Source organism: Diabrotica undecimpunctata, chromosome 2 (genome assembly GCF_040954645.1).
Source record: "Diabrotica undecimpunctata isolate CICGRU chromosome 2, icDiaUnde3, whole genome shotgun sequence".
NCBI lineage: Eukaryota > Metazoa > Arthropoda > Insecta > Coleoptera > Chrysomelidae > Diabrotica > Diabrotica undecimpunctata.
Window position 1 is genome coordinate 49,247,059 of NC_092804.1, and position 27,487 is coordinate 49,274,545.

Here is a 27,487-nt window from a genome sequence, read left to right on the forward strand (position 1 = left end):
AGGAGTAGCAGACGTTATTGAAAGGATAACAACACTAAAGTGGAACTGGGCAGGTCATGTAGCAAGATCAGTTGATGACCGGTGGACAAAAAGAATTTTCGAATGGAGACCCCGAATACAAGCTAACAGAAATAGAGGTCGACCCCCAAAGAGATGGACAGATGACATAGAAAAAAGTGACTACAAATTGGATTCATATGGCGCAAAATCGGACTAAGTGGAAAAGCATGCGAGAAGCCTATGTTCAGCAGTCGACGTTAGAGGCTAGTTGATGATGATGATGAATCTAATATAATGTACCTATAGTATGTTTAATAGTTGTCTTCTTCTTAGTTCAGGCGAAACTCGTTCATCTCTGGCACTTGATCGTAAGACATTTGTACCATATCTTGTTTTTTCCATTAAACTCTAATAAGTCATGTGGCCACCAGTTTCATTTTTGGTAGTTTTAGAATCTCTTCTGGTTCAATCCCCAGTTGACCAGTGAGTTCTTGTCTCATATCGCTTAGCACATTGCAATAACATATGATGTGTATGGCAGTCTTATCTTCCATTTAGCATTTTTTGCACCATATTTCATTCACCTTACGTAGTTTGTATATGTGTTTTCTTAAACGACAATTTTCATATTTTGATCTCTCGTTTATTGAGGTTCATCAAATTGTCCAAGAGTTTTTTATTAATATTCTTGATTAATTTCTTAGTCTGGATTTGTCCTTTAGTGACTATTCATTTCTTTTGATAATTACTCATCAGTTGTATATTGACCTAGGCTGTAAGATTTATTATAATTATATGTCTGCTTAAAGACTGCTGATCTAGTACCATGGGCAGTATGGAAGCATGGAAGGATCCATTTTGGTTTGAAATTTATTATTAACATTACTGAATTTACAAAACAAAAAATTATTTATTTAAAACTTGTAAATACATATATAGGGTTATACCAAAGTAATTTTTCAAAATTAAAAAAAAAAAAAACGTTTATTTTACAAGTTCTCCATGATGATGTGATTATTATTTTTGACTAGGAATCTGCAACTCTCATTATGTAACTTTCAGTTACCGTGCTCTTGAAAAAGCGTCCTAAAAAATATTACAACTGAAATTTTATGATAAAAAATTCTTATAACAAAGAAAAAGTCTTCTAAAAAATCTGATTTTTGGATTAAAAATAATGTAATATATATATATATATATATATATATATATATATATATATATATATATATATATATATATATATATATATATATATATATATATATATATATATATATATATATATATATATATAATGTTCCGAACGATTTCCGTGGTTAGTTAAACCTAGAGCTAAGTTTAATACTATTACAAGAAGTAATAATAAATTCAACAGTCTTTCGGGTTAAACCGCGTCGATTATCAATGCGCCGAGCTTTCGACATCCTCTTTGATGTCTTCTTTAGTGCTTCCGAGGTCTCAGTCTCCCAAGCCGCCAGACACCAGTAAACCGATCAATAACCAATGCATTACTGCTACTGAGAACAGAGGACGGTTCATTTATACCGTCGATGGTGACGTGGTTTGGATGGAGGTTGGCGTGGGAGTAAGCATGGGGATTGGTGCGGAGATTGGCGTGGGAGTTGACGCGAATGTCTGACAGAGTAGGATTTTGATTGGCGAGTGGAGTGGACGATATTTTCTTTATAAGAGGTCTCCATGTCAAAGGTAACCGTATGACGTCATCTCTTTTATTGGAAAAATTTGGCATTTTTTCAATTTCTATGGCTTCTCGGATAATTCTTGGTTTATAGAAGCGAATGGGGGCTATGGTTCTTGAGTTTTCAAAATCAATTTTGTGACCTGTATGAAGATGGTGTTAACCTAGAGCTAAAATTGAGTCGGAATTACGAACAGAAATGGAATGTTCATAAATTCTATTTTGGATTCTACGATTTGTTTGGCCTATATAAGATTGGGGGCAGTTTACACAAGAAATTTCATAAGCTCCGTGTTTTTCATTTGAAATGTTGTCTTTGATTGATCGGACAAAGATGAAAGTTTTTGTTGGGGGTTAAATATTATCTTTATTCCTCTTGGTTTAAGAATTTTGTCGATTTTGTCAGTGACACCTTTGATGTTAGAAAGAAAAGCTTTCATATGATGAGAGTCTGAATCTTTGGATTGAGATTGAGTAGGAAATTGATGTCTGTGGATGCTCCTATTAAAGTGATTTTCGCGATAACCGTTTTGGGTGAGGGCTAATTTTAAACTAGAGAGCTTAGCGGGTCAACTTGCATTGCAAAGGCGTCTTGATCTGGAGACAAGGGTATTGATGACTGAATTAATTTGTGAAGGTGGTTGATGGGAGTTAGCATGCAAGTAACGATTGGTATGGGTGGGTCGTCGATAAACAGAGTGATGAAAACCTTAGAATTGAGTTTTCTTTATGATAACTTCGAGAAACGGTAGAGATGAATCAATTTCCACCTTCATCGTGAACTGGATGTATACAATTCAGATGGTCTTGAAAAGACACCAAAGCATCCTTGCCATGGAGTCAAATGACGAATGTATCGTCAACATATCGTAGCCCAACATGTGGGTTTGAACATTGATGTGGATGGTTCTCCTGTCAATGATAATCGACGCGGTTCAACCCGAAATACTGTCAAGTTAAATATTAGTTCTTGTGTGACAAGGTTTATTGTCAATAAATTAGTAAGAAGTTTAATAAAACGTGCAGTAAAAGTTTTAACCTAATCCTAGTGTTGTAAAACAACAAGTTATTAATATTAGTTGATTTTTCGTTTTCACAAATATTGGCTTGAATCTTATGTGACAGACTGTATTTCTTGCCACACAATATTTGTCTCATCATTCAATCTTCGCTTATCCTCTGCTGGACATAGATCTCCCTCATAATTTTCCATCTATTTCGATCTTGTGCCTCTTGCATCCAATTCCTATGACAACGTTTTAGATCGTCAGTCCAACGTGTTGGTGGACGACCTCTGCTTCGGTAGGTATCATCTCTTCTGGTCTCCATTCCAGTATCCGCTTTGTCCATCTATCTGTCATTCGAGGCACGTGACCTGCCTAGTTCCATTTCAGTGTTGCTACTCTCTCTACTGCATCAGCCACTCCTGTTCTTTGTCGTAGCTGTCGATTTGGGATCTTGTCTCGTAGTGAAACGCCCAACAAAGCACGCTCCATCGCCCTCTGACACACACGGATCTTTTGAACTGTTCTCCTTGTCATGGTCAACGTTTCCGCATTTGTCTCATAAGTGCCTTATAAGGGCGTTACATGTCGACCGAGTGTGTGGTCTTAAGTTGCTAGCCAAATGCAGAGGAAAGTGCATCAGTTTTGGCTATATTCCCGCGCCATTCAAACACCGGTATAAATAATGAACAGTGTTGTAAAGCAAACTCTTTTGTTTGCCAAATTACCAATTCATGTATATCAATACGTGAGTAGTAAAAAAATTAGGAATTTTAGAAAACCAGTAAAGGCGATTACAGCAGATTCTCAAAATGTTGTCCGTTTACAAATCATGCGATTTTTAAAATTTTGCATATATTTTGCAACATTCTTGACTGCTCAATTCTTCTTACTCTACCGTAATCCTATTTTTTAATTTCTGAATATTGGCAGGTTTTGTTTTATAAACGATGTTTTTTAAGTGACCCCACAGGAAATAATCTAAAGGATTCATGAAGGATGATCGAGGGGCCATTCAATAAAACCACACCTTCCAATCCATCTTCTGGGAAACACATTATGAGGTGGAGTACCATCTAGCACAATCTTCTTGCAGCCAAATATTGTCGTTTGGGATATTGTTGTCTGAATTTTTCGAATAATGAAATTTTTACATTAAAATATAATTGAAAATTCTTACTTGCATTTGAAAATAACTGAGCCAATTTAGGTACCAATAAATCTAAATACGCCGGAACAATTAAGTTTCCGTGAACGAAGAAGGCACCAAATATTTTGTCGTTTATTATTCCAGCCCATAAATTAAGTTTTTCTGGATACTGTATGTGGTATTTACGCATCCAACGAGGATTTTTACGTGAGCAGTATCTACAATATTATGCCTAATCCCAAAAGTTAACATTACTTAAAAAAATTGGATCGTTTTTATTGTAACATTTTTTATCATTATGTCTGCAAACTCTTCACGTCAATCGAAATCATCATCTGATAGCTCTGAACTAATCCTATTTTGTATGGATGAAATTTATTTTCTATCCAAATAGCAACATTTTCATTACTGATGTTTGTACAATCTCAAGTTCCCTAGATACTTGTCTAGTACTCAAGTGTGGATCGTCTAAACATCCAAAGATTTGTTTTCAGTGAATGCAATTTTTCTGCTCCCTGATTTGGATAAATCTTTTACTGAACCAGTTTCGTTAATCTTTTTTACTAATTTACTGACAAGTATCTTGTTATAGAATTTCGGTAAGGATATAAATTATTAAAGATATTACACGTTTCTCGTTGACTTTCACACATATCACCATATACTAATATCATTGAAATCTCAATTCATTCGTTTTCAGATTTACGATCTGTTGTGACTTTAAATCAACACCAACAATACTTATTTATTGAAACGTCAAAGTTGTTATTGTGCATTTAGGTATAGGGAATATTACATAAAAAATAACTAGTATTTCTTAAGAACGTTAAAAGGCAAAAAATATACAGGGTGATCCATTTGCAATAAGAAAGTTCATTAGATTTTCAGAAAAACGGAAGATCTGATAACAAAGTAAATACCACCATAATATCGGCCAGATTACGGATGGGTATGGTCGAAAGCGTCTTTGGAAAACGAAACGACATTTTAGTATTTAGGTTGACTTTGAGCAGAGTCATTACATTTACTTTTACATTTAATAAATGTAAATCCGGTGAATCATTAAATAGTTGCGCTAAACTGGTAGTGTTGAATATTTTGTCTTTTTTGTTTATAAAATACGGAGCAACTTAATGTGGGTATTGCTGTAAGGTGTACTTCGTTAATGATGTGTGTTAGCGAAAGAAACACTTACAATATCAAAAAATAAACTTAAATACTTAAAGCGTATACATAACTTTATACAAGGTACTGAGAATATACCGTCGTTGTCTCTTGCTACATTATCGGGATTCTGAAAGAAATCTGATTTGTTTATAAGAAACGTGACTAAAGAAGCTTCATGGTGGAGTGAGAGGATATTATTTATTGGTGCCATAATTATTTGAGAACTATACGACATTTTCAAAGAGATACTGCAGTGCAATATATTTGAACGAATCTTGGGTTATTGTTGGACAATTTGTTAATTACGAATGGTGCGATGCTACTATACAAAACAGTCGCGATGCTTCAAAGGTTTGATACTGGTGTAAAAGCACCTACCAAACGAGGTCCACGATCTGTTTTATTGCTTGCAGGTTTTTCAGGAGGTTTCCTTTCTGGCAAAATGATGAAGACTATCACGATAAAATTGATGTCGCATATTATGAGTCCTGGTTTAAAGAGACGTTAAATAATGGTCGCAACAATGTCCTTGTAGTGGACAATGTATCGTTTAACTCCCGTAAAGAGAGACGCCGTAACAATTCCTGGAATAAAGCTGCAATCAAGGGATGTCTAGTGGAAAGAATTTTTTTTTTTCGAGAAGTGCTATTTGAAATCCGAGCTATTAGAAACAGCGCGTACTTTTAAGATCAATACAGTAAGTATAATCTTGCTGAATATGTTACACAATATAATGTTTCTATTTTAAGGCTTCCTCTATATCATTGCGAATTAAATTCTATGGAAATGGTGTGGAACCAAGTTAAGCGATATGTAGTTACCCATAATACCACTATTAAAAACGAAGAGGTGCGCCAGTTGATCGACGATGGTTTCGCCGTTTCGCACGCGTAACAAAGCAAAATTGGCGCAATTATGTCACTTGTGACATTGAGAAAACGAAAACTGAAATGTGGACCGCGGACAACCTGCAAGATGACGTAGACAAATTAATTATATACACGAACGCAGGAGAGAGTAGCGAAAGCGAATCCGACATCTTGGATGTAGAGGGCGCCATTAGTATAATTGAATATCTGTGAGTAATCTTGATTATTCTTATAACCAATGAAACGTACTTATCAATCCAATCAGAGTACAAGTTTTTCGGGTATTGGGCTGAATGCACAGAAATCGAGTATTTTTGGGTATTTTTCCGTTGGAAAGCTTTTCGATAGTTTATGAAAAGTTGGAATAGGAGTGTGCAAATTGCTTCGCTTTAAGTCAAACCGTTTGGATGTCACAACTGTCCATAATATAAAAATGGCCACAATTCAAACGTCAATAAGTAAAAAACAATTGAACTTAGCTTTAGGATATGATACACGAAATTTATTAGTTATCGAAAATTTTACGAACTATAGTTTTTCCATAACCGATTGATGCAATTCCCGGTGGTCCCACCCTGTAGAGCTATCAAAAAATGTAATTTAAAATATGTTTTTTAGTTTAATAAAGTATACAATTTTAAAATAAAATTCCCGCTAAAAACTTAAGTCTTTATATTAACATGTATGCCTCATATTTGACTACTTAAAAACAATTATTTCCAAATATATGTATTTTATAATAAATATCTAAAATTCTTTCTCTTTTATTCTAATTTGCATTATAAATTAAAATCCAATAAGGTACTTTTACTCGTAATAGAGCCTCGTAAAGATCTTTGGATGGTTCTGTACGTGACCACTACTTGAACTTGCTTGCAGTCAAGCACATGGCGTGAAATCCTGCAAATGCGCATGTTTATTTTAACCGTACTGCACTCTCAGTGTGAGTTTAACTATAGCTAAATTCAGACTTAATACATAATTTTGAAAAGCTGTGGCAGTAACCGATTGATTTTTTCTAATTAAATTAGCTAATCACTTTACAACTTGTACTTAAAACATGGTAGGTACTTAATATATAGTAAATTCGAATAAAACTTACTAAAACTATCTAGGACAATAAGCATTTAACGGGTGTTTTGGTTTAATTCCCACAGGGTGATCATAGCAATGAGCTTTACATGGAAAATCATAACAGCAACATTGTTCCGAACATGGTTTGTGTATACAACAAGGCCTTGTACACGGACCGGGCACGTATTCATTAGATTTTAATGGTTTTGGGAGACATTTTTGAATTTCAGCAACCCAAATTCCACAAGGGTGATTGTTACCTAAAATATCAAACATTTTTAAACAAACAAAAAAAATGTAAAATATAAATTTTCAAAAACTTAAAAATTACAAAGATAAATTACGAAAATTAAGGATGAGATGGCAAATAAACGTAGAATTTTAAAGGGATAATAAATCATGCAGATACTTAATATACCAGAATAAATCATAGACATAGAACTTGAAAGAGTAGCATTATTAAGTCGAATACCAAAACTATTCATTTTATGTCTACACAATCAAAAGATTCCAAAGAAATTACTAGAATTCGAAATCTCAAAGATACGGAAACTCATAGATTGGAGAAACTCCTTTACATATTCCAAAGGAAATAAGAAGTTTGTACAACCAGAAAAAAAAAATAATAGTGAAACTAAGGTCGGAGGAAATTTCGGATACGCATACCTCAAAATGGACTGCATTTGATCATCGGCTGTGATGCGAATGCGTGCCATTTTACTTAGGACAGTATAAACACCAATAAAAGAGGTGTCACAGAGAAGTACAGTTTGTCTTGAAACGTGATTTAGAAATACTATACGTAGAGAATACGCCAACTTTCGTAACTTCACGACGAAAGGAGGTGATATATATATATATATATATATATATATATATATATATATATATATATATATAAAACATGGCACATGTCAGACGATCATCCTTATTCAGATACATTGGCACATCTGTTTTGGAATAACAGGTAATGCGTCTATCAAGAAAACTTATTGTAATCTTCGTAAAACAAACTAGTAAGCATATCAAACACATCTAAAATATTGTTTAGGCAGAATTAATGAGATGATTATGGCCGCAGAACAATTTTAAGAAGTTTTTACGTCAGCGTTCGAAGACAATTATCTGGAGAAAAGAATTCCAATAGGAAGGTACCCTGGTGGAATGACAACCTTACAAATCAAAGGACAGAAGTCAGACGGAAATTGGTTTTCTCCAGAAGATCAGGTGAGTGGGGCGATTGCAAAGCTCTGGCTGATTATAATAAGAAACTGAGAAGGAGAAAAAGAAAATCTTAAAGAAAGCATTACGAGGTGATAAAACAGACTGCAGAAATGTCAAGGCTCCATAAAGTTCTCCCAAAGGAACCTCGGGTAGGTATTCTGCCATTCTAAAAGCATTTAGGTCTAAGAATGGTTAAGAGTCGCTGAAAAAACCTTTCAGCTGCACTTAGGACTTCAGGAATAGATGAAGCAAGCTGTAGATGGATAGATTGAGGAGCTGTGTGATATATGCAACGTCACTGGGGATATAGAATCAGCACAAGTAGCCAAAGGCTGTTCGCAGAATGGACTTCAAATGTAGGACTTAACATAAGCCAATAGAAGTCCAAAATCATGAAATTTACAAGAAAAAGGAATTTAGAGAGATTGGATTCTCTAAGTCTAAATGGCACACACCTAAATCTGGTAAGTGAAGTATCTTGGGACAATACTAAACTCAAGGCTTTCTTGGGATCAGAAGATAGAACGAATATCTGAGAAAGTGGTAACTACGTTAATGACAGGCATCAAAATGCAGCAAAACAAATGCCATCTCTAATCTAAGCAAGGTGAAAATACTTGCTTGTCTTGGAAACACAGGCGCTATGAAAAGCATAACAATGGCAGCTATTTAGGTCCTACTTGACCTCTCTCCCAGAGTTATTCCTTATACATAGACAGGTCTAAAATTGCAGAGAGATCAGGTGTAGAAATATTCATTAGTGGTGAAAATTTCAACATTTCCACTTGGAAAATATTCCTCTATATTTCATATAGAGTTTCTGTACAATATATGTACAGATGACAAGCAGCCATGGGGGCCCTTGTAAGCACTAAAGGGGTTTTTAGGAACTTGGGGGGCCCATATCGGTTTCTTAATAATTAAATTAAAAAACTGATGAACTTATTGGAAGAGCATCAGCTACAATATTCTTTGATCTAGAGCCGGCTTTAAGAGTGCCAGAAAGCATCTCCCGTGGACATACCTCTGATTGGAAAAAATATCCGATCAAACACATCAAACACGAAGTGCTGAGGAAAATAAGTAGCAACCAGCTCAGAGTCCTAATAGGCTTCCTTAGTGGACATGCGCTAGTCAAAACGCACTTTGAAAAATAGAAATTAGGGAGGAACTAAGTGTGATCACCTTCCAGAGAGACAGAATAACAGAAAACTGGATTGCAACTGCATAAGAAACAGAAACTTAAAAGCATTCAGAGAAGGGCTCAATTCTACAGCTTTCTACAGAGTAAGCATTTATAATCATGATGAACATCATAAAAAGGAATTTAGTCAGAAAAGAATTCGTGTTTTAGTAATATTCTAAGAATATAATCTTACATGGTGGTGATAACTTCATGTAACATGGTTGAAAACCAGTCGGACATCCCCTTGTAGGGCTTTTACGTCTTCTTAAATAATCTTCACAGTTAGTTCGAGGCTTTTTTCCTCTTTCTGGAATTTGCTTTGGACCACGATTTGAAGGTGTTATGCAATGCCAATCTTCGTTATATGCATTGTAAAAATTGTGGTAACGCTTTTGTAATGCCACCTCTTCCGGTATACATTCCTAAACATTGTTAAAATATTTAATTATTAGTATCATAAATATATACAATTTATTTTTGTTTGGGAAAACGATATAATAGATTAAGAGTACTTACATCTTTAATTATAGGACACGGCATTTGAAGAGGTTCTACTGGCTCTGGTTTAGTCGGAAGAAGAATTGGTGGAGGACATGACATACAACATATAGCATGGGGATATATTGGTGGAGAACATGGAGAAGTGAAACATGGTCCGCACGAGCCGCTGTAAGCATATTTATATTTAATGATTATTTTCCTTTACGTCATGCATAACTATGGATATTGCCGATTTATTTTAATTAGATTAAAAATACGCTTAAGTAAGTTGTTCAATAAGCAGAAAATCTTGCACTTTCTTTTAAACTTAACTTATAATGTCAAAAAGGAGAATACTAGTATTATGTATATATTTATTAAATGTTTCTACAGAAGTTAAAACAACAGATAAAACAAAACGAGTTACTCGACATTTGTTGAAAGCAAAGATGTAATATCTTAATATACATAAAAGAAAAAATAAAAAGAACATATTAATGAAATGTCTAGAGACAAATACTAAGTAAATATTTTGATAGTAATGCCAGATATAGAAAAAACAGTCACTAATATAAATATGGTCTGTTGTTCCTTTTAATTTGCACATAAAGGACAGCTCTTGCTATTAGTTTTGCAGTAGAGCACCGGCTTATTCAGGTGGCATTTCAAAGTTCAGTGTCCACTTTTTGCTAATTTAATATCTTTTTGCTTATTTCGAGAAGACACTTTTAGATTTTAGCAAATAAAATTGCCTATAGGCATGGTATTACACATGCTAATTAACCCGGCTCACGGAGCACAGAGTCACCTCCTCTGTTGCTAATACTGGTAATTCCAGTATAGACAATCCACGACGCGGGAGTGGGCTTCTTTTATTCTAGTTAGTCAGCGTGAAGAGATGGCTACGTTCAGATTGGGGTCCAGCTTCGGGGGATGTAACATGGATCTCTACTCAGGGTTATGAGTGAAGACCATAACGACGGCGATGGAAAAAGAAAAATCTTTGGTTCAGCGTCAATGACGGAAGTGGCAGCCCGCTTCCATCTTTTGTGCTTTTAGGGTTGATTAGAAGAAAATTAAATAGAGCACCAGCTATTTTTATTTACAAGGTGAAGTATAAAGAACTTATTTCTGGACCGGTTCATTATTGGAGAGTTATGAGTGTGACTCTAGCAGATATAGCATAACGAGTTATGGTACTGCGATGAAGAAATCAACGAAAGCAACGGAAATCATTTCATTATTTTTTCCTTGTCAAATTAATCATAACTAATCAAACTTTTACACAAGCCTTCAGTTGCCGACAGGCCTTAGTTGGTCAGAGCGTGCTAAGAAGCTCCGGGTTAGCCATGAAAGTTTCTACGTGGAATATTAAAAGTATACACACTCCATCCAGGAAAACTCAGGTCTCGATCAGGCAAATTTCACACTAGTAATGGAATGTTATACTCTTAGTATTATCATAGACACATTAGTCGCAGACACATTAGTCGTAGACACAAGTATCTGTCTACTTTGTCCACAAAATTAATTCGTGACTAAAAAATGTGGGTTTGCTTCTTATTTTATCCATTTATTAACGTCCTTATTTTTTCGGATACTTTTATAACTTGATATCAAAGTGGCCTTGACTGTTACGGTTCATTTAATAAGATATTATTTTTATTCTGGAATGAACTTTAACTCACGAGTAAAAGACTTCAGAATATTTCAATCAGCTTGGTTATCTGAAAGAATGTAGACCTTTATGTCCATGTCTATGTTCTAAAAGATTTATCGATATATTCTTTTATTCTCTCTAAAAGATAGATGAAGTTTTTTTTAAACGTAATTTACATAAAAATATATGCAATGAATTTATTTTTCTACATAAAAAAAAACAGAACAAAATCGCCAGTGACTACGAAAAATCATCTTTCAAAATGGTTAATACAGGAAGAGCCCAATGCCTAGTTAAAGCAAAAATATAAATAAATAGAAAATTGGGAAAAATGTGTTTAGAATAAAAAATAAAGAAAATTGAGAAAGAATCATTAATACAAAAGAAGAATAGCAGGGGATATTGAAAAAAAAAAAATTTGGAGACGCTACAAATAATAGACTCAAGACTTAACAATTTTGTACGAAAAACTTAACTTAGACAACTTGGTACGAAGTTAGCTAAATAGTGCTGGTAAAAATACTAAAGGAAATTGAAGCATCCGACAAAGATAAAAAAAAAATAATATCTCTAAATTTATAAGACAATAAGTTGAAAAGAAAAGAGCCATCTTCAAACAATGACAACATAAAATCGAAGAATAAAGAGATATAAAAAATACATCTGGAAAACTTAATTAAAACCTAATTATGGCCGTAATAAGATTAAAAATGTAATATGAAAACAATACGAAGGGTCAGGGGGACAACCGATGAATGTCAATTTTTTGGTCATTTTAATCTTCTTGCGCCATCTGTCGGCTTGAAACGAGTACTATCAGCCTGTGTAAGGGCAAGGGGAAATAACGATGAGAATTGTCTTAAAAAAACGTCAGAAGATTGAATGCAAGGTGGAAAAAGATGAAGGTCGCGAGCCCAGGGGAAATAACGATCAGAGTTCCTTTTAAAACTTCGTGGTCTACACAAAACGCTAGCGCTTTGTAGAATGTTTAGTTCGCGGTGGCTACTATCATTCTGTTTAAAATTTTTTTTATTTAAAATCCTTTATAAAAGGTATATAATTAAAACACTCAATCGGGCTATATCACAAAACGTTTTCGGAATCTATATTCCATCATCAGTGTGTCTAGGTGTACATGTTTTGAGCCACTAAATATTTGGGTAAAGACCCGTTAAATATTATTAGTTTAAAAGGTTACATTATTCGATCTTATATGTAAAGATGTTAAAGTTACCAGTGGAATTGATAACATGGCAACGTAAGACTCTACAAGTCTTTTCCTATGGCATATTTATTGGGTAAAGAACTATACTACTTCAAGGAAACAACGCTTTTTAATAAAAAACGTAAGATAGTGGACATACCTGGCCAAAAATTGACTTTCAGGATACCCAGGACTAAATATAATTGGCTACTTAAAATAAACTCTAATTTATAAGTAAATCACCTTGGACGAAATATTTTATTCTGTATAAAAGTGAAAACCAGTTGTTTTGTAGTTGGGTACTACTAACTGGAGTAATACCATGGTATATACCACTATTATACGTTTTTATTCCTTAGTAAAACGAAAGTAATAAATAATAAATATGAAAAGTGTTATTTACCAGTCACCACAAGCCATTTTTCTAGCTAAAAATTTAAATAGAAATACACATAAAAATTTTGTAAATTGACCTAAACATACAAAAAAAATTTATTCTGAAGTATTACATTTAATTTATGTTAAAAAATGTCAAATATGTTTCTATGGTATTCCTGTGGATATTTTAAGTCTGATATGGAATACTAACTAATAATGCAACTATCAGGATATGTAGATAAATAATCGAAATAAGTTCCGGAGATTCTTTAATTTTATTATAATATATTTTTATTATCATTATGTTCTAGTTAAAGATACTATTTTAGAAATATAAAATGTATTGATCTCACAAGTGCTAATTATAAAGCTAATAGAATTATTATTCCCAAGATGAAGATAGCCTTTAAAATCAAGTACATAGATTTAATACAGGGGCACATAGCATGATGATCTCAACTCAGAAAATTAGAACAATAGTAATCAGTAAAGAACCAATGAGATGCATACTTGAAGTCGATGGAGTTAGCATTCAACAAAGCATGGAAATAAATAAAGTACCTAGGGATTACACTGGCCAGCTATGGAGAAGTTTAAAAAGGAAGTAAGAGATCAAATATAAAGAGCAAATAGATTAGCAGGATGCCTTAATAATACTATATGGCCAAACAGACACATTAACTGTAACATGCAATCAAGAACCTATAAGGCCAGTATAAGACCAATAATGACGTATGAATCAGAAATAAGACCCGACATAGCCAAAACAAGGAGAATGCTGGAAACAGCAGAAATAAGAATATTCAGAAGAATTACAGGAAATACACTGAGAGACCGAATAAGGAGTGACGAGATCAGAACCAAAAAAAAAAGAATGGAAGAATCATATTAGTAGAATTTAGAACAAGAGGTATTAAAATAGCAAGAGACAAATCACCACGTGGTATAAGAAGTATATTCAACCGCGCAAGAGTTGGAGTGACAATCTTCGATAAAGGCAACAACTAGCCAATGAACAACCAAATTTCTTATATAGAGGCAGAAGAAGTAGGTATTATGAAGTATTGATCAATTTGTAAGAAATAGTTTACAAATTTAGTTTATTATATTATATTACTCATAACGATCTATAGCAGATTTGACATCAGACACTCACGCGCCCGTTCCGCGCCTTCCTTTTGGTATTGCACTCTGCATTTTACTATCTAAGGCTCTTTTCGACAATCTTTCCGCTTATGGTCATATACTAAGAATCTCATTACATAACCAGCCCGTCGAAGTCTCTGAACTTTAACGAATTCTGAGATCGGTGCCTCTTTGAACAGTTGGTAGAGTTTATGGTTATACCTATGGATGGATTTTCATACTCCGTTTTCGTTAATAGGCGCAGATCTCCTTAGTCTTTAGGATTTTATCTCAAAGACTTTTATCTTTATTTTTGTATTTTATGTCACCACCCATGTCTCACATTCATATCGTATTATTGGTCTGATAATAGTTTTGTAGACACTGATTTTCGATCTTCACTGTGTGTTTTTAGAGCTGAACACATGGGCAAGTGAAAAGTAAGCTTTGTTTCCCTTTACTATTCTTCTTTAAATTTCTGGTTCTTCTGTTTCATCCGCGTTTAATGCAACTCCTGGATATGTGAAACTTTCAATATTGCCCTTTAACTTAACTGTGCGTCTGTTTCCCCTAGCTGTTGCCCGTGTTAGTTTTTGTCTGTTGAATATTTATTTCAAATCTGGCCGCTTTAGCCCCTGTTTTTAACTGTGAATATATTTCGGCCACCTTTTCCGTTCTGCGAGATATAATGCTGATGTCATCGGCATAGGCGGCAATATATTTTCATTTATTTGTTAGGAGATTAGCTCTTCCTATATTCAACTGTCTTAACACATATTCGAGAGCACATATTGATTCATCCAGCCACAATACTGTGATGTGGAAAACAAGGAGAAACTACTGCATTAATTATTCTCCAGGAAAACAATAATGACAAAAACCAAAATCATAGCCTCCAGTTCATAGCAAGAGGCGCCAAACAATCCTTCACAAGATCTCCTGGCAGAAAAGAATCACAGGTTTCAAAGTTATTAAAGATAATATTGCCAACAAATGAACGTTCTAAGGACCAATTGACAAAAGAACTCAGCCACAGTGTAGTAGTTTATCAACATAATATAGAAGGCATAAGCACTGCAAAATGTTGTCAAATTCTGCACAGATTATTAAAAGAAAATTATATTTACCTGGTTGCAATACAAGAAACGCATACAGGAAATAAAATCCAATTGGGCTCAAGAGAAAAAATTCAATGCTATGATTTACTAAGTGCTATCTGCGATGGAGTCTACGGTGTCACAACATATGTGTGCATAAACATAGAAAATGCAGCCTTAATTTCCACTTCTACCTAGAAAAACTAGAAAAACATCTACAAGGTAACTGTGAAAATCGGTGATATCACATTAGCTAATATTTGCAAACCCCATGCTCTCACTTGTTCTACACATATATACAAACACCCAGCCATATACGTAGGACATTTTAACAGTCACCATGAGATGTGAAAGTACTCTGAAAATGACAAAAGTGGCTCGTCCCTCTTGGAGTGTTCACATCAAAGTACATTGTATAAGAGGTCTCTTTACAAGGATTATATTTATCACCCATGTACTTATTGTTCGCTTCTGCATATCTGTTACTACATTGTGACACTCCTCCTCGTTTTGCTTTTTCAAAGAACAAAACCATTTCGATATCTGTTAAAAGCTCTAATTCTACATTTGTTACTTTTAACATGGCATCAAATGCTAACCCTGGTAAAGTAAAATAATGCAAACTATCTAAACCGTATGTTTTTAAACACATCAGTCTAAAGTTTTCAAAAATATCACTTAAAAGTAATACGTCAGTTTTTAAATATAATTCCGCGTACTCTTGCAAGTTTTTTATCTCAAACGTGTTCCAAACAGTGCATGCGTGTTGATAATCCTCATGAGTTATTCCTTCATTATTAATTTTACTAAAGAAACTATCAATAGGTGGCAAGCAAGTATCTTGCAACTTTTCCCAATTATCGAGGTATTCATATGGGAAAACACCTTTTCGTTTAACTAAATTAAATTTAAAATCATCTTCAAAGTACCTTCTCGTTATTTGTTTTTGATCATCATCTAGATTACAGGAAAGTTTATCTAATGAATCAGACATAAATCGAAACGAATCTATAAACCTAAAATTAATATTTGTATTTTGAATGTATTTGGTAAATGATATATACCTCTCTTTGTTTAGAGGAAGTAGTGATATATTACCTTTAACGTTATTATTAAGGCTTTTAATTAAAAAATGTGCGTCATAGCCAGAGAGATTATGAAATGCAATGGGAATTGTATGTGTATTTTGATAATTAGCATTACAAGATCTATGAGCAGCTCCTCGAAATTTTCCTGTAATATGACAATGATCTCTAACTTTATCCAATGGATCGACTATAGGTTTAGTGCAAATATGACAAACAAAACTCAAATTAAAATCATGTCTTTCTTTATCAGTTAATGGACCTAACTTGTTGAATTTTTGCAATAAATTTTCTCTAGTTATTCTCTTTGCTATCTTTTCAAGTTCTCTTACAAACCACACAAGACAGTCGTGACCGGTAAATGATTTATAGTATGATAAGGAATCATTATAAGAAGATTTAAAATAATAAGCTATACTAAAAGCTTCATGCTTTTGAGACAAATAAGTTTTTATATTAGGATCATTGTTATTGTCAATGCATTTTATAAGAATACTTTCTAGATCAGCATAAATAACAAAAGGAACAAGTTCTTTATGTTTAAAATTTTTAAATTTCATAATATTATTCTTTTCTGTTGGTAAAACCATCTTAACTGAATTTGAATTAATACAGTCCTCTAAATGATTTTGTAAGAGTGCATCATTACTAAAATGATTAAAACATCTTTCACAAAACCATTTTTTGTTTCTAACATTTTTAACTTGTTGATTTACTAATCTTGAAAAATTTTTAATATAAGCAAAATGAAATAGATCTTTTCTACACAAAGGACCATCATCCTCATCACTACTATTATTATTTGTACTATTATCTTGAGAATGAATTAAAAGTAAATTAATACGAGGAGAAAAACTAGTCTTACTTAATAGCAAAGGTAAAATTTCCTTTCCTGTTCCTTTTGTTGTAAAAACATTTATTGAAAGTTTATTTAAATTTTCAAATTTAGGGATATCTTTTATGTCAATGGGAAAACTGATATTATGATACTTTAATATCTTACTAAAATGAGGATAAGATGAGGTTCGTGTAACATTGATTTTAGCAGGATGTAACGCTGCAACAATTGACCAGAGAAAACAATAAGGATCAGAATTTTTAATGTTAATTACACTCTTTGTATTGCTTATATATTTAGGTAATTTAACATAGGTGGAAATACCACTCAGTATTGGATTATACCTATTTATATTAACTTTTAAATGTAGAATCTGTGATAGTGCCCAACCACTATCTCTTTCTTGAAATTCCTCAAATTTTTTTAAAATCACATTAATACAATTAATTTTATACCAATCCTTGAGGTCTGTATTTTGGTCAATTGTTACATTTTTGGTTGAAAAATGTTTAATAGAGGTTTCACCATTTTGTGGTTTGATAAAAACACCATATAAAATCAAATTAACTTTTAAAAGACACGACAACAAACTTTTTCTAATTTGAATTGAAAAACTCCTAAAAGCTTTTTCCAAAAATATTTTGGGTTCTTTATATTTTAAATTGACTATTAGCCCTGTTTTTATTCTACTATTAAAACAAGATTCCACATCCTGCCACAATAAACACCTTTTAAGAGTTTTTCTAGCATTTAGTCTGTTCTTAAAGTTTTCAAGATATGTTTTAAGAATAGTTAAATTTGCTTCTATACAGTGAAAATTTTTAACACAAGAAACCCTATTCTTTAAACATTTATTCAAAATAAAAATTTGTTTTTTCAAATATCTTATTACGTTTCGTAAATCAGATTTTCTCTTAATTAATCTACTTACCGATTCCATCTTCTCTACAATCTGGTTGGAAAGTTCATCGACTACTTGCTGACTCATTTTTTTTTCACTAGTAACTGGTTCAACTTAACTTGGTAACTTTCGAATGCACAAATAAAACCCAAATATTAGGATGCTCTCCAATTTATACTTATCCAGTAAAAAAAAATCAATTGACGTATTTCTGTAACTTGTTATTCAACGTGATTATATTTTAGGATCAAAAAGTTTAAATTTATCAATAATTCTGCAAACTAGTTGTTATTAAACGTGATTGTATTTTTAAAGGTCAGAAAGATCAAATCTGATGCAGATAAGTTGTTATTCAATGTGACTGCATTTTTATGGGTCAAAAGATTAAATCTGACGCAAATAAGATGTTGTTCAACGTGACTGCATTTTTATGGGTCAAAAGGGTTAACTCTGATGTAAATAAGTTATTTGCAATGTTTTAAAATTACAAAGTCAGTTTAATGTTAAATTGTTTTTTTTCTCAGTTTCTTGTTATAAATACAGACAGTCGTTTAAGACTAATCCAATTGTAAGTAGCAAGCAGTGAACAAACAACATCAAGAATGGCAACAGTACCCTGTCAGTTGGTAATTTTAACTGAAGATCCGCTTCATTTTCCTATTGAAACGGCTTTCCTTATTATAAAGGAATTGTTTGTGTAAGTATTGAGTTTATTATTTATACACTTTTTTCCTTGTTTATTTCACCATATTTGCATTTGATTTTATTGTTTATCTAAATATTTATAATAATTTTATTTTGTTTTACCTCTTGATATTTTACTAATGTATCTAATTTCTGTTTTCTATATTCTATCTATGTATTTTTTATTCTAATGATCGTATTTTAATAACATTTTTATTTATGATTGTTTAATTTCGTTAAATTTTAGATATGGTGTCAAAGAGGTGTCTCTTAAGGGAAGTAAAATATTTGTGAGTCTCAGCTATACACCCAATAGCAAAAGTCTTAAAAAGAAATTTGGGAATCTTCCGGTTCGGTATATGAGGACCAAAGTAAAGACAGAGCAAGAATTCCAAATTTTAGAGAATGTCGTAAAACGATACAGATTTAACTTGTTGGACGATGAATTGGAAGAGTTTGAGCGACATCAACAAGTCCAAAAGCAACTTGGGTTGAAGAGACCACTATACATACAAGAGGCACCGGATGAGGCTCTTGCCTCAACATCAAGCAAGAAGCAAAGAACGGTTCCTCCAAGTACAATAGTACATATAGAAGAAGAATGTGATGAGAATGATCTGAATATAGATCATTTTCTAAGTCAAAGGACATAATAAACAAGTAAGTGCTTTCTGCTTCCCACTAGAAAAAAGGTAACTAGTATATATTTTATTTCAGATATGTGTTGGTATTGGAATGAAGATTGAGCGAGAGGAAAATATTTTTGTATGTATATCTGTGTATATATTTTTATAGATTATAATAAAATACTTTTTAATAATATCTCTTTATTTATTTATTACTTACAACTTTTATTCTAATAAAAAATATTGATCAATTTTTTTTCTATATCGACCATTCTTTATTTCACTGTCTTTAAAAATTGATAAGAATCCATAATTCTCTTTCCAGCATATCGAACATATTTTTTTTAAATCTTCAAAAGTCATATCTGTTCCGACGTGGTCATTGTAAATGTGTTTTAGGTTTAAATCGTCTTGTTTGAATACAATTAAAATATTTGCATTGTCTCTTATAAGGTGTTTAGGTATTTTTGCATAACTCTGACTCAAATAAAATGGATCCACCTGAGAATGTCGAGACATGCTAAAGTATTCTCGAATAACATCTTGGTTGTCACAAGCAACATCATCAAAGATAAAAATTGAATTGGGCTTCGCTTCAGATGGGTGCATTATATCCGTACTTCCACTGTAAGTATAATATCCTATTCCTTTAATTGGTTCTAGCAAAGTTTCTAAATATTTGTACTTTGGTTGCATTAATGATTTTGAGTAAATATACACATTTTCAAATTTTAATCCATTAGCATGTTCCAATAGACTTATCATCACATTGGTCTTACCACAATTTGAAGGGCCAACTATAAGACATCGAATAGTTGAAGGGAACAAAACTCCATGCTTTTTAAACTTATTCTCAATTGGTTCCAATAAATTATTCTCCACATCAAGCGTAGTCTTTTGTTTTACAAGCTTCATGTCTGGTATCAATTTAAAAATAAATGTCTTGTGTGTATCTATTAATAAAAGACTATTTTTAATTTTTATTTTTTTATTGTCAACACTTTCTACAATATTTATACCAATAATGAATATTAAATACATTGTTTAGAGCACATTGTAAATTTTCATTATTATGTTGAAAACATGGATGTGATTTAAAAATATGATTCATAGTCTCATCGGAAAGTATATTAGGTTCATCTTCTACACAATCAATGCGATTTTCCATGAATTTTTCCAAATATTTTTTTGTTTCATGATTTCTTACCAATATTGTTTCGTCTAATACGTTGTCGTGTAAAAATTTTGAAATTTCTTCATATTTTAGATGAGTATCACAAAAATGCCAAGATTGCCAATTTAAACCATGGTTTTGAACACATTGTTGTTCGATACATTTTATATATGACTTATTTATCATTGCTTCTGTTACTGGTAAAACAACCATTCTGTGTATAATGTTTTCTGTAGTAGGATCTAAAATAGCAATTTCCCTACAAAGAAATACATCTTCCCCAGGAAAAGAGAAACCTTGGATATCCACAATGAACATGTTTTCACTCTCTCGATATTCTCTAACAACAAACAAAATCTTGCAAGTGGAACGTCTTTTACATATTTTTCTATCCCCTCTTTATTATATTGCGTCACTTTTATCTATCCATGAGTTGTGAGAACTATCAAAACCTAACCACTTGACAAAAATTTTATTCCCTTTTCTCTTTAATACCTTTTCAACTAAATAACTGTCTTTATGTTTAACTTTTTGTAACTGGTCCTTATAAAATCCCCCAAGAATTTCTTCACCTTTATGGTCTTTTAAATAATATGTAATAGGGTTTCCCAGTTTTATTTTATAAACAGTGAAAATTTCATTAGACCAATTTGGATTGTATTTTTTGTCAAAAACTCCTCGATGTTTTGAAATGCGTACATGATCACCAATATGAAATTTTTGACTTTCCAAATCGACAATTTTAATATGATTGTATACAGTGTTTAACAATAGTTTTTCATGCTTCTTCTTAACATCCACTGGTTTCATTCCTATTGTTCTGTGAACTTTATTGTTGTATTCATTAACAACTTGTTGTAAATTATCAATCCATTTGTAGGTACCGTTGAAACTAAACTGTTTCCAAATCATTGATTTAATCGTGCGAATAACTCGCTCAGCAATCGCAGCCTTTTTCTCACTGTATACATTGTAATGATTTATATTATATTTTTTCATCAATTTTTTCATATGTGGATTAAAAAATTCAGTTCCCATATCTGTTTGAAGATTATTTGGTTTTTGCTGTTTAAACACATACTCCATACATTTGGCTACTTCAACACCTGATTTATTTTTTAGTGGTAAAGCCCATAAAAATTTTGAAAAACAATTTATTACAACCAAAATATATTTGAAATTTCTGTTTGTATTTGAATATTTTTGCATATCAATCAAGTCGGCTTGGAACAAATCATTAAGAGATTTTATAATAATTCTTCGTCTTTTAAAGTTAATTCTTGCAGGTTTGTGTAACTCATTAACGATATCTCTTTTAACAGACATGATATTTATTCTATAATGTTTGCCTCTTTTAGTTCTTCAATAATTGAATTTATTTCATTTGTATGTCCTGTATGGCCAGCTAGCTGTGAAGATAGTAATAAACGTAATCGCTCTACAAGTTCATTTGGATCATCCCAGTGGACGTAATCGATTTTATTGTTGTTTACTTCCATAACCAATCCTTTACCTTCTGTTATTGGTGCAATTATTTTTTTATATTTTTCTAATCTACTACCATCTATCTGTTTACTTGATCTGTAATGCCTTCTGTGAGCATTCGTCGCTACAACTATCTTTTTATAGTTATTCTCATCTTCATCTGTAAAACTAGCTGGATATTTCTTAAACAAAAGCTCATATAAACCGGGTGTTCCCCTGTACCTTTTCTTTTTTAAAAGAATATCAGCACCATCTAAATCTATTTCAGAATTCCCAATCAGTAGCTTTTCAGATGTTTCATCAAATCGAATTCCATATTTATGATCAAATTCTTTGTTTAGAACATCAGCGTGCATATTTGTAATATATTTCCTAGGCAATGGATCATATTGATCCCAGTAGTCTACACGCGCCTGGTTAGCAATATCTTCAAATCGATTTTCAGAGTGTTTATCATTTTTAATCTGTTCTTTTATATCATCCACTTCAATGTTGTCCAATATCGATTGTTTAATTTCACTTGTTTCAAAGTCAGTAGTTTCATTATCGTCATCATCGTTTTTAATGTACCTTAAAGGTTCATCGTTTTGTGTTTCATTTTCTGGACTGGAATTTTGTGAACTATTTAACTTGTTCTCGATATTTTTCAAGTGTTTTGTAATTGGATTAAATAAATCTTCTTGGATTATTTGTCCTTGTTTTAATTGTCTTAATTTACTTTGGATGTTTCTCCGTTTAGTTATAAGTTGTCTTTTCAAATCTTTATTCATCGTAAAATGTAGGTATTCGCTTAACTTCTGAACAGCTCTGGATCAGGTCCCGAACAGGTCCTGATCAGCTTTGAACAGGTCTCGAACAGGTCTTGAACAGGTCTTGAACAGGTCTTGAACAGGTCTCGAACAGGTCTCGAACAGGTCTTGAACAGGTCTTGAACAGGTCTTGAACAGGTCTCGAACAGGTCTTGAACAGGTCTTGAACAGGTCTTGAACAACTTTGAACAGGTCTTGAACAGGTCTTGAACAGCTTTGAACAGGTCTTGAACAGGTTTGAACAGGTCTTGAACAGGTCTCGAACAGGTCTTGAACAGGTCTTGAACAGGTCTTGAACAGGTCTTGAACAGGTCTCGAACAGGTCTCGAACAGGTCTTGAACAGGTCTTGAACAGCTTTAAACAGGTCTTGAACAGGTCTTGAACAGGTCTTGAACAGCTTTGAACAGGTCTTGAACAGGTCTTGAACAGGTCTTGAACAGGTCTCGAACAGGTCTTGAACAGCTTTCAGATTTGGTACTAGTCTAGCCCCCAATTAGACACTTATGTCAACAAGGTTATGAAAATATTTATTGTGTACAGGGTGTTAAATAAGAGTAAACTTTTTTTTTTAACTTTTTATTTATACTTAAAAACCCAAAGTACAGATTTGCTTCATTAGATGAACTACAGTTAAAACATTTGAACTACATTGGTTAGAGGATTATATTTAACAATACGGTCATGTATAATTATACAATAAGCAGTTGTGTTAGCTGGTATATTCTTATTAGTTTCTATTTCTATTCTCATATCGACACTTCCTGATTTAATTGATTCATTTTGTCTGCTGCAATCAATAACAAATATCGGAGCAACAGCACAGAATTGTAACATAGTAAGGCATGGATCTCCTATGGATTTGTAATAGTACGACGGTTGAAATTGTGCATACATTTCATATGCAAGGGCATATTGTCTTTTACTAAAGTTCAAGTTCAAATTGTCATACGGGTACATTTCAGAATTTAGAAATAGCTTTAAGTTTGTAAGATTACAGTGATCAAAATAGCTGTTCTCTTCTTTTATTGCATTCTTTTTGGCAGTTTGTAATGCAAACAAAACAAATCGTGGTCTCTCCAATAGACTGGTAGTTTTTACATTCCAGTTAAATTTCATTGTCTGAGGCAGTAGAGGAATTTCATGATATTCCCAGCTTCTATATGCAAGCTCCAAACTGGACCCATTTTCAATAAATTTATATAAACGTAACTTTTCTGAATCGGACACTTGAATATGAGGCATTTTCCATATTAATTTAAATATTTCCACTTTTGGTTTCAGTTCAGTTTCTACTGTAGACATTACTGCATTTAAATCAGTTGAACTTCTTATCAATACGAGTTCTTGGCGTATGTTAATAAGAATTTTTGTAAAATCTTCAAAAAATCCAAGTACAAGTTTGAGTGGAATACAAACATTAAAATTTCCTGCTTTATCAGCAACTGTTGGTGTGTCATTAATACTCCAACCTATACAGTTGTATCGATTAGATTCAGTTTGTGTGAACGAAGCATAGTTTTTCATTGTCGTTGTTATACCTAAATTTCTCACTCTATCTATTACACAGCCTCCAATTTCATATCGTATTTCATCAAATAAATGCATCAAACCATTATTAATAAAGCGCAAAGTATTGCTTTCTTTCCCATCATTCGTTAAACGTCCTTCAATATACAGATAACTCTCAGAAGGTAGGGTGTATATATCTTGAGTCTGAATTGGTATTCTTATTTCATCACAATGATTAAAAGTTGCATTGGCATAGGGTAAATGACTGTGCATTTCTCGACTCACAACTGAATTGTCAACCAATACACGATCTCCAATATTTAAAATGTTAAAACTCATATTCACTCTTCTTACAAGTACACCTCAAGAAAATCCCTAGTATTCTAGTATTAATAAAAAACTTTATTCTACACCAAGTATTTCTTTTCTTTTTCCCTGTCACTGTCGTAGTTGTTGTGTTTTATTTTAAATCCTAGTGAGGTTAAAAAGACTTTGTTTTCTGTTGTCAACGGTTTGAGAGTCTGCTTGTCACTAATGTTTTTATCAACACTCTTAATATTATATACACTGTCCACACCTGGATTAAATTTGCTACAGTTGTAAATTAAAACCATTATTTATACTTTTTTTAAATGTAGTCTTAACGTAATAACTTCTCGTGTGAAATTAACAAGATTACCGTCCTGGTCAACTATTTTAATGAAAATTTCATCAATATATCTATTTGTGACAGGTAAATAAATTACCTTTTTTGGAATTTCCACAATTTTGTAACCCGGTAAGACATTTGGATAAAACATGTGGATGATATGACCTTGGTTTTCATTGACGTATGAATTAGTGATTAGATTACATTCCACACAAATAGAATTAACCTTTGTGATATGCACAGGATTCTCAGCTACATGAGTCTTTAAAGGTGAGAGCCGTTTTGGTGTAAATCCCAATAAGGGAGCAATGGTATTTGGTTTTTCAAAATGGATTACTTTGTTGCTTTTTATTTCACATTTGAGTGTATTGTTATTAATTCTCAATATCAAACTTGTAGGTTGATCTATATTATGATTTTTTCTAGGCACACCTTTACCAATTGTATTATTTTTTTCTTGACTCTTTCCTTTATTAATTTCTGTATCATCTTTATCTGGTGTTTGATCTACTTTTAATTCTAATTCAGTTATTTTTTCAGTTAAATAATTTGAAAGATCTTCGACTTCATAAGAACCATGTGGAATCGTTATATCGTAACCATCTATATAAAACTTGTTGTTTGTTTGGTCTACATTTGGAATTGTATTGTATGACATGAAATCTATTAAACCTAGTACATACTGTTCATTTTCGTTTAAAATAATTGGTGGGTAAATTTTTGTTGATAACACCGATTCTCTTCCAGATAACACAAAAGTGTACGACATGTTCAAACGATAATCATAGAGTAAATAAAAGAATATTCTTTTAAAAAGGGTATTTATTTAAAAAATCTAAACACAATTGTCCACAATTTACAGTGTTATAAGTTTGATAAATTTTATGATTATAAACAATTTGAGAATAACCATTTGAATTAAAGTATGATATAGCTTCCAACGGTGGTCTCAGATTACCAAAACTATCAAAATATACGACTTTGGATTTATTCTTCTTGTAAGCTGTCCAATGAGTTCCAGGACCGTCTTTATTGTCTAAATTAATAATTCCACTCTCATGTTGCCAAATTTTTTTCGGAAACCCATTTCTCATCATTACACCTCTAAAATGTGGGATTTTCATTAATTTTGCATATTTTTGTAACTCTACATTTGTCAAAGCATGTTTTGGAATTTTTATTTGATCCATTTTCTTATTCATAAAAAAATACCCATTCCACTTTTATATGGTTTCAAGTATAAACCTTTTCCAATTGCCAGTGCTTCCATTTTACGATTATGACGTTGTTTTTCGAGTAAATCTTCTTTAGCTGCTTTTGCTTCGTTAATAGTTTTAACGATAGCTGATGTACCCCCAGCAATAGTGCCCAATGCGCTCAACCCAGCAAATATCGGTATTAGAGGTAATATACCCCCAGTTTTTGGAACTTGGATTACTCGTGGTTTTTTAATGTTTTTGTAGGATTTCACAATTCGTAATGCTTGTTGAATAGCTTCCCTTAACGTTCTTGGTTTGCTTTCCAATAGTTTCTTTCTAATGTCTCGAATTACTCTCAATAAACTAAATGACTTTTGCTTTGAAATTTTTCTTTTAGAAGATGAGGAGGAGGAGGATGTGACCTTTCTTTTAGTGGTGTTTCTTGTCTTTTTCTTATTACCAACCATCTTGACTGTTTCCAACCAACTACCCATAATACACACAACAACAAGTCTTTATTAAAAAAAAAACGACAATAGAAAATGTAGCATATATTAATTATTATTAATTACATAAAATTTTTTTAAAATTACTGTCTTCGAACGTGGTTGATTCCTTCGATTGGAAATGGTAGCGGTCTCCTTCCCAATGGGTAATCGGCATCTCTATGGGGTTCTAAATGGTTAAGCCTCCCTAGTTGTTGTGCTTGAACACCCTCATCTCTTTGCCGATACCTACTAAATTCTCTCGTGAAGAGTCTTGTCCTGGCATTGTCTCTTTGCTTACCATGGAATTCAACAACACAACTCTTAACTCCCATTTCACTGTTTTACTTTTTCTCTGTTGAACTGTTAACACACAGCTTATTAACAATGATACAGATCAGACTGAATTAGTTATTGGTATATGTGCGTATATATATATATATATATATATATATATATATATATATATATATATATATAGTATCTACATATTTTTTAATTTAATACAATTTACTTATTATATCTTAACTTTTTTCTTAACTGGATCATCATCATCCTCATCTTCATTGTTTATGTCTCGTTTTCTTTTTTGGGTATTGTTTAATAAGTAATTTAAGTTGATTTTTGCTTTTTTGACACCAACTACATTGTCATCAATTATTTTTCGTTTTTCTCTTCTTTTGGAAAGAAGGTCATCATCATCATCAACAAAATCATCTGTA

General features: G+C 32.4%; 2 protein-coding genes across 2 annotated transcripts; one reads left to right on the top strand and one right to left on the bottom strand.

The window, feature by feature from the left end:
- Positions 1 to 890: 890 nt before the first annotated feature.
- LOC140433298 (uncharacterized) lies at positions 891 to 13,258 on the bottom strand. The gene is made up of 5 exons (XM_072521329.1): positions 13,124 to 13,258; positions 9,893 to 10,043; positions 9,570 to 9,798; positions 6,995 to 7,226; positions 891 to 1,086 (listed from the first exon to the last, which is right to left on the bottom strand). The coding sequence occupies exons 1-4, from the start codon at positions 13,138 to 13,140 to the stop codon at positions 7,000 to 7,002; spliced, it is 624 nt and encodes a 207-aa protein (XP_072377430.1). The 5' UTR covers positions 13,141 to 13,258; the 3' UTR covers positions 891 to 1,086; positions 6,995 to 6,999.
- A 5,316-nt stretch (positions 13,259 to 18,574) lies between these two features.
- On the top strand, positions 18,575 to 20,384 carry LOC140433299 (uncharacterized). The gene is made up of 3 exons (XM_072521330.1): positions 18,575 to 18,841; positions 19,076 to 19,488; positions 19,546 to 20,384. Exons 1-2 carry the CDS (start codon positions 18,747 to 18,749, stop codon positions 19,479 to 19,481), a joined length of 501 nt encoding a protein of 166 aa, XP_072377431.1. The 5' UTR covers positions 18,575 to 18,746; the 3' UTR covers positions 19,482 to 19,488; positions 19,546 to 20,384.
- Positions 20,385 to 27,487: the final 7,103 nt, after the last annotated feature.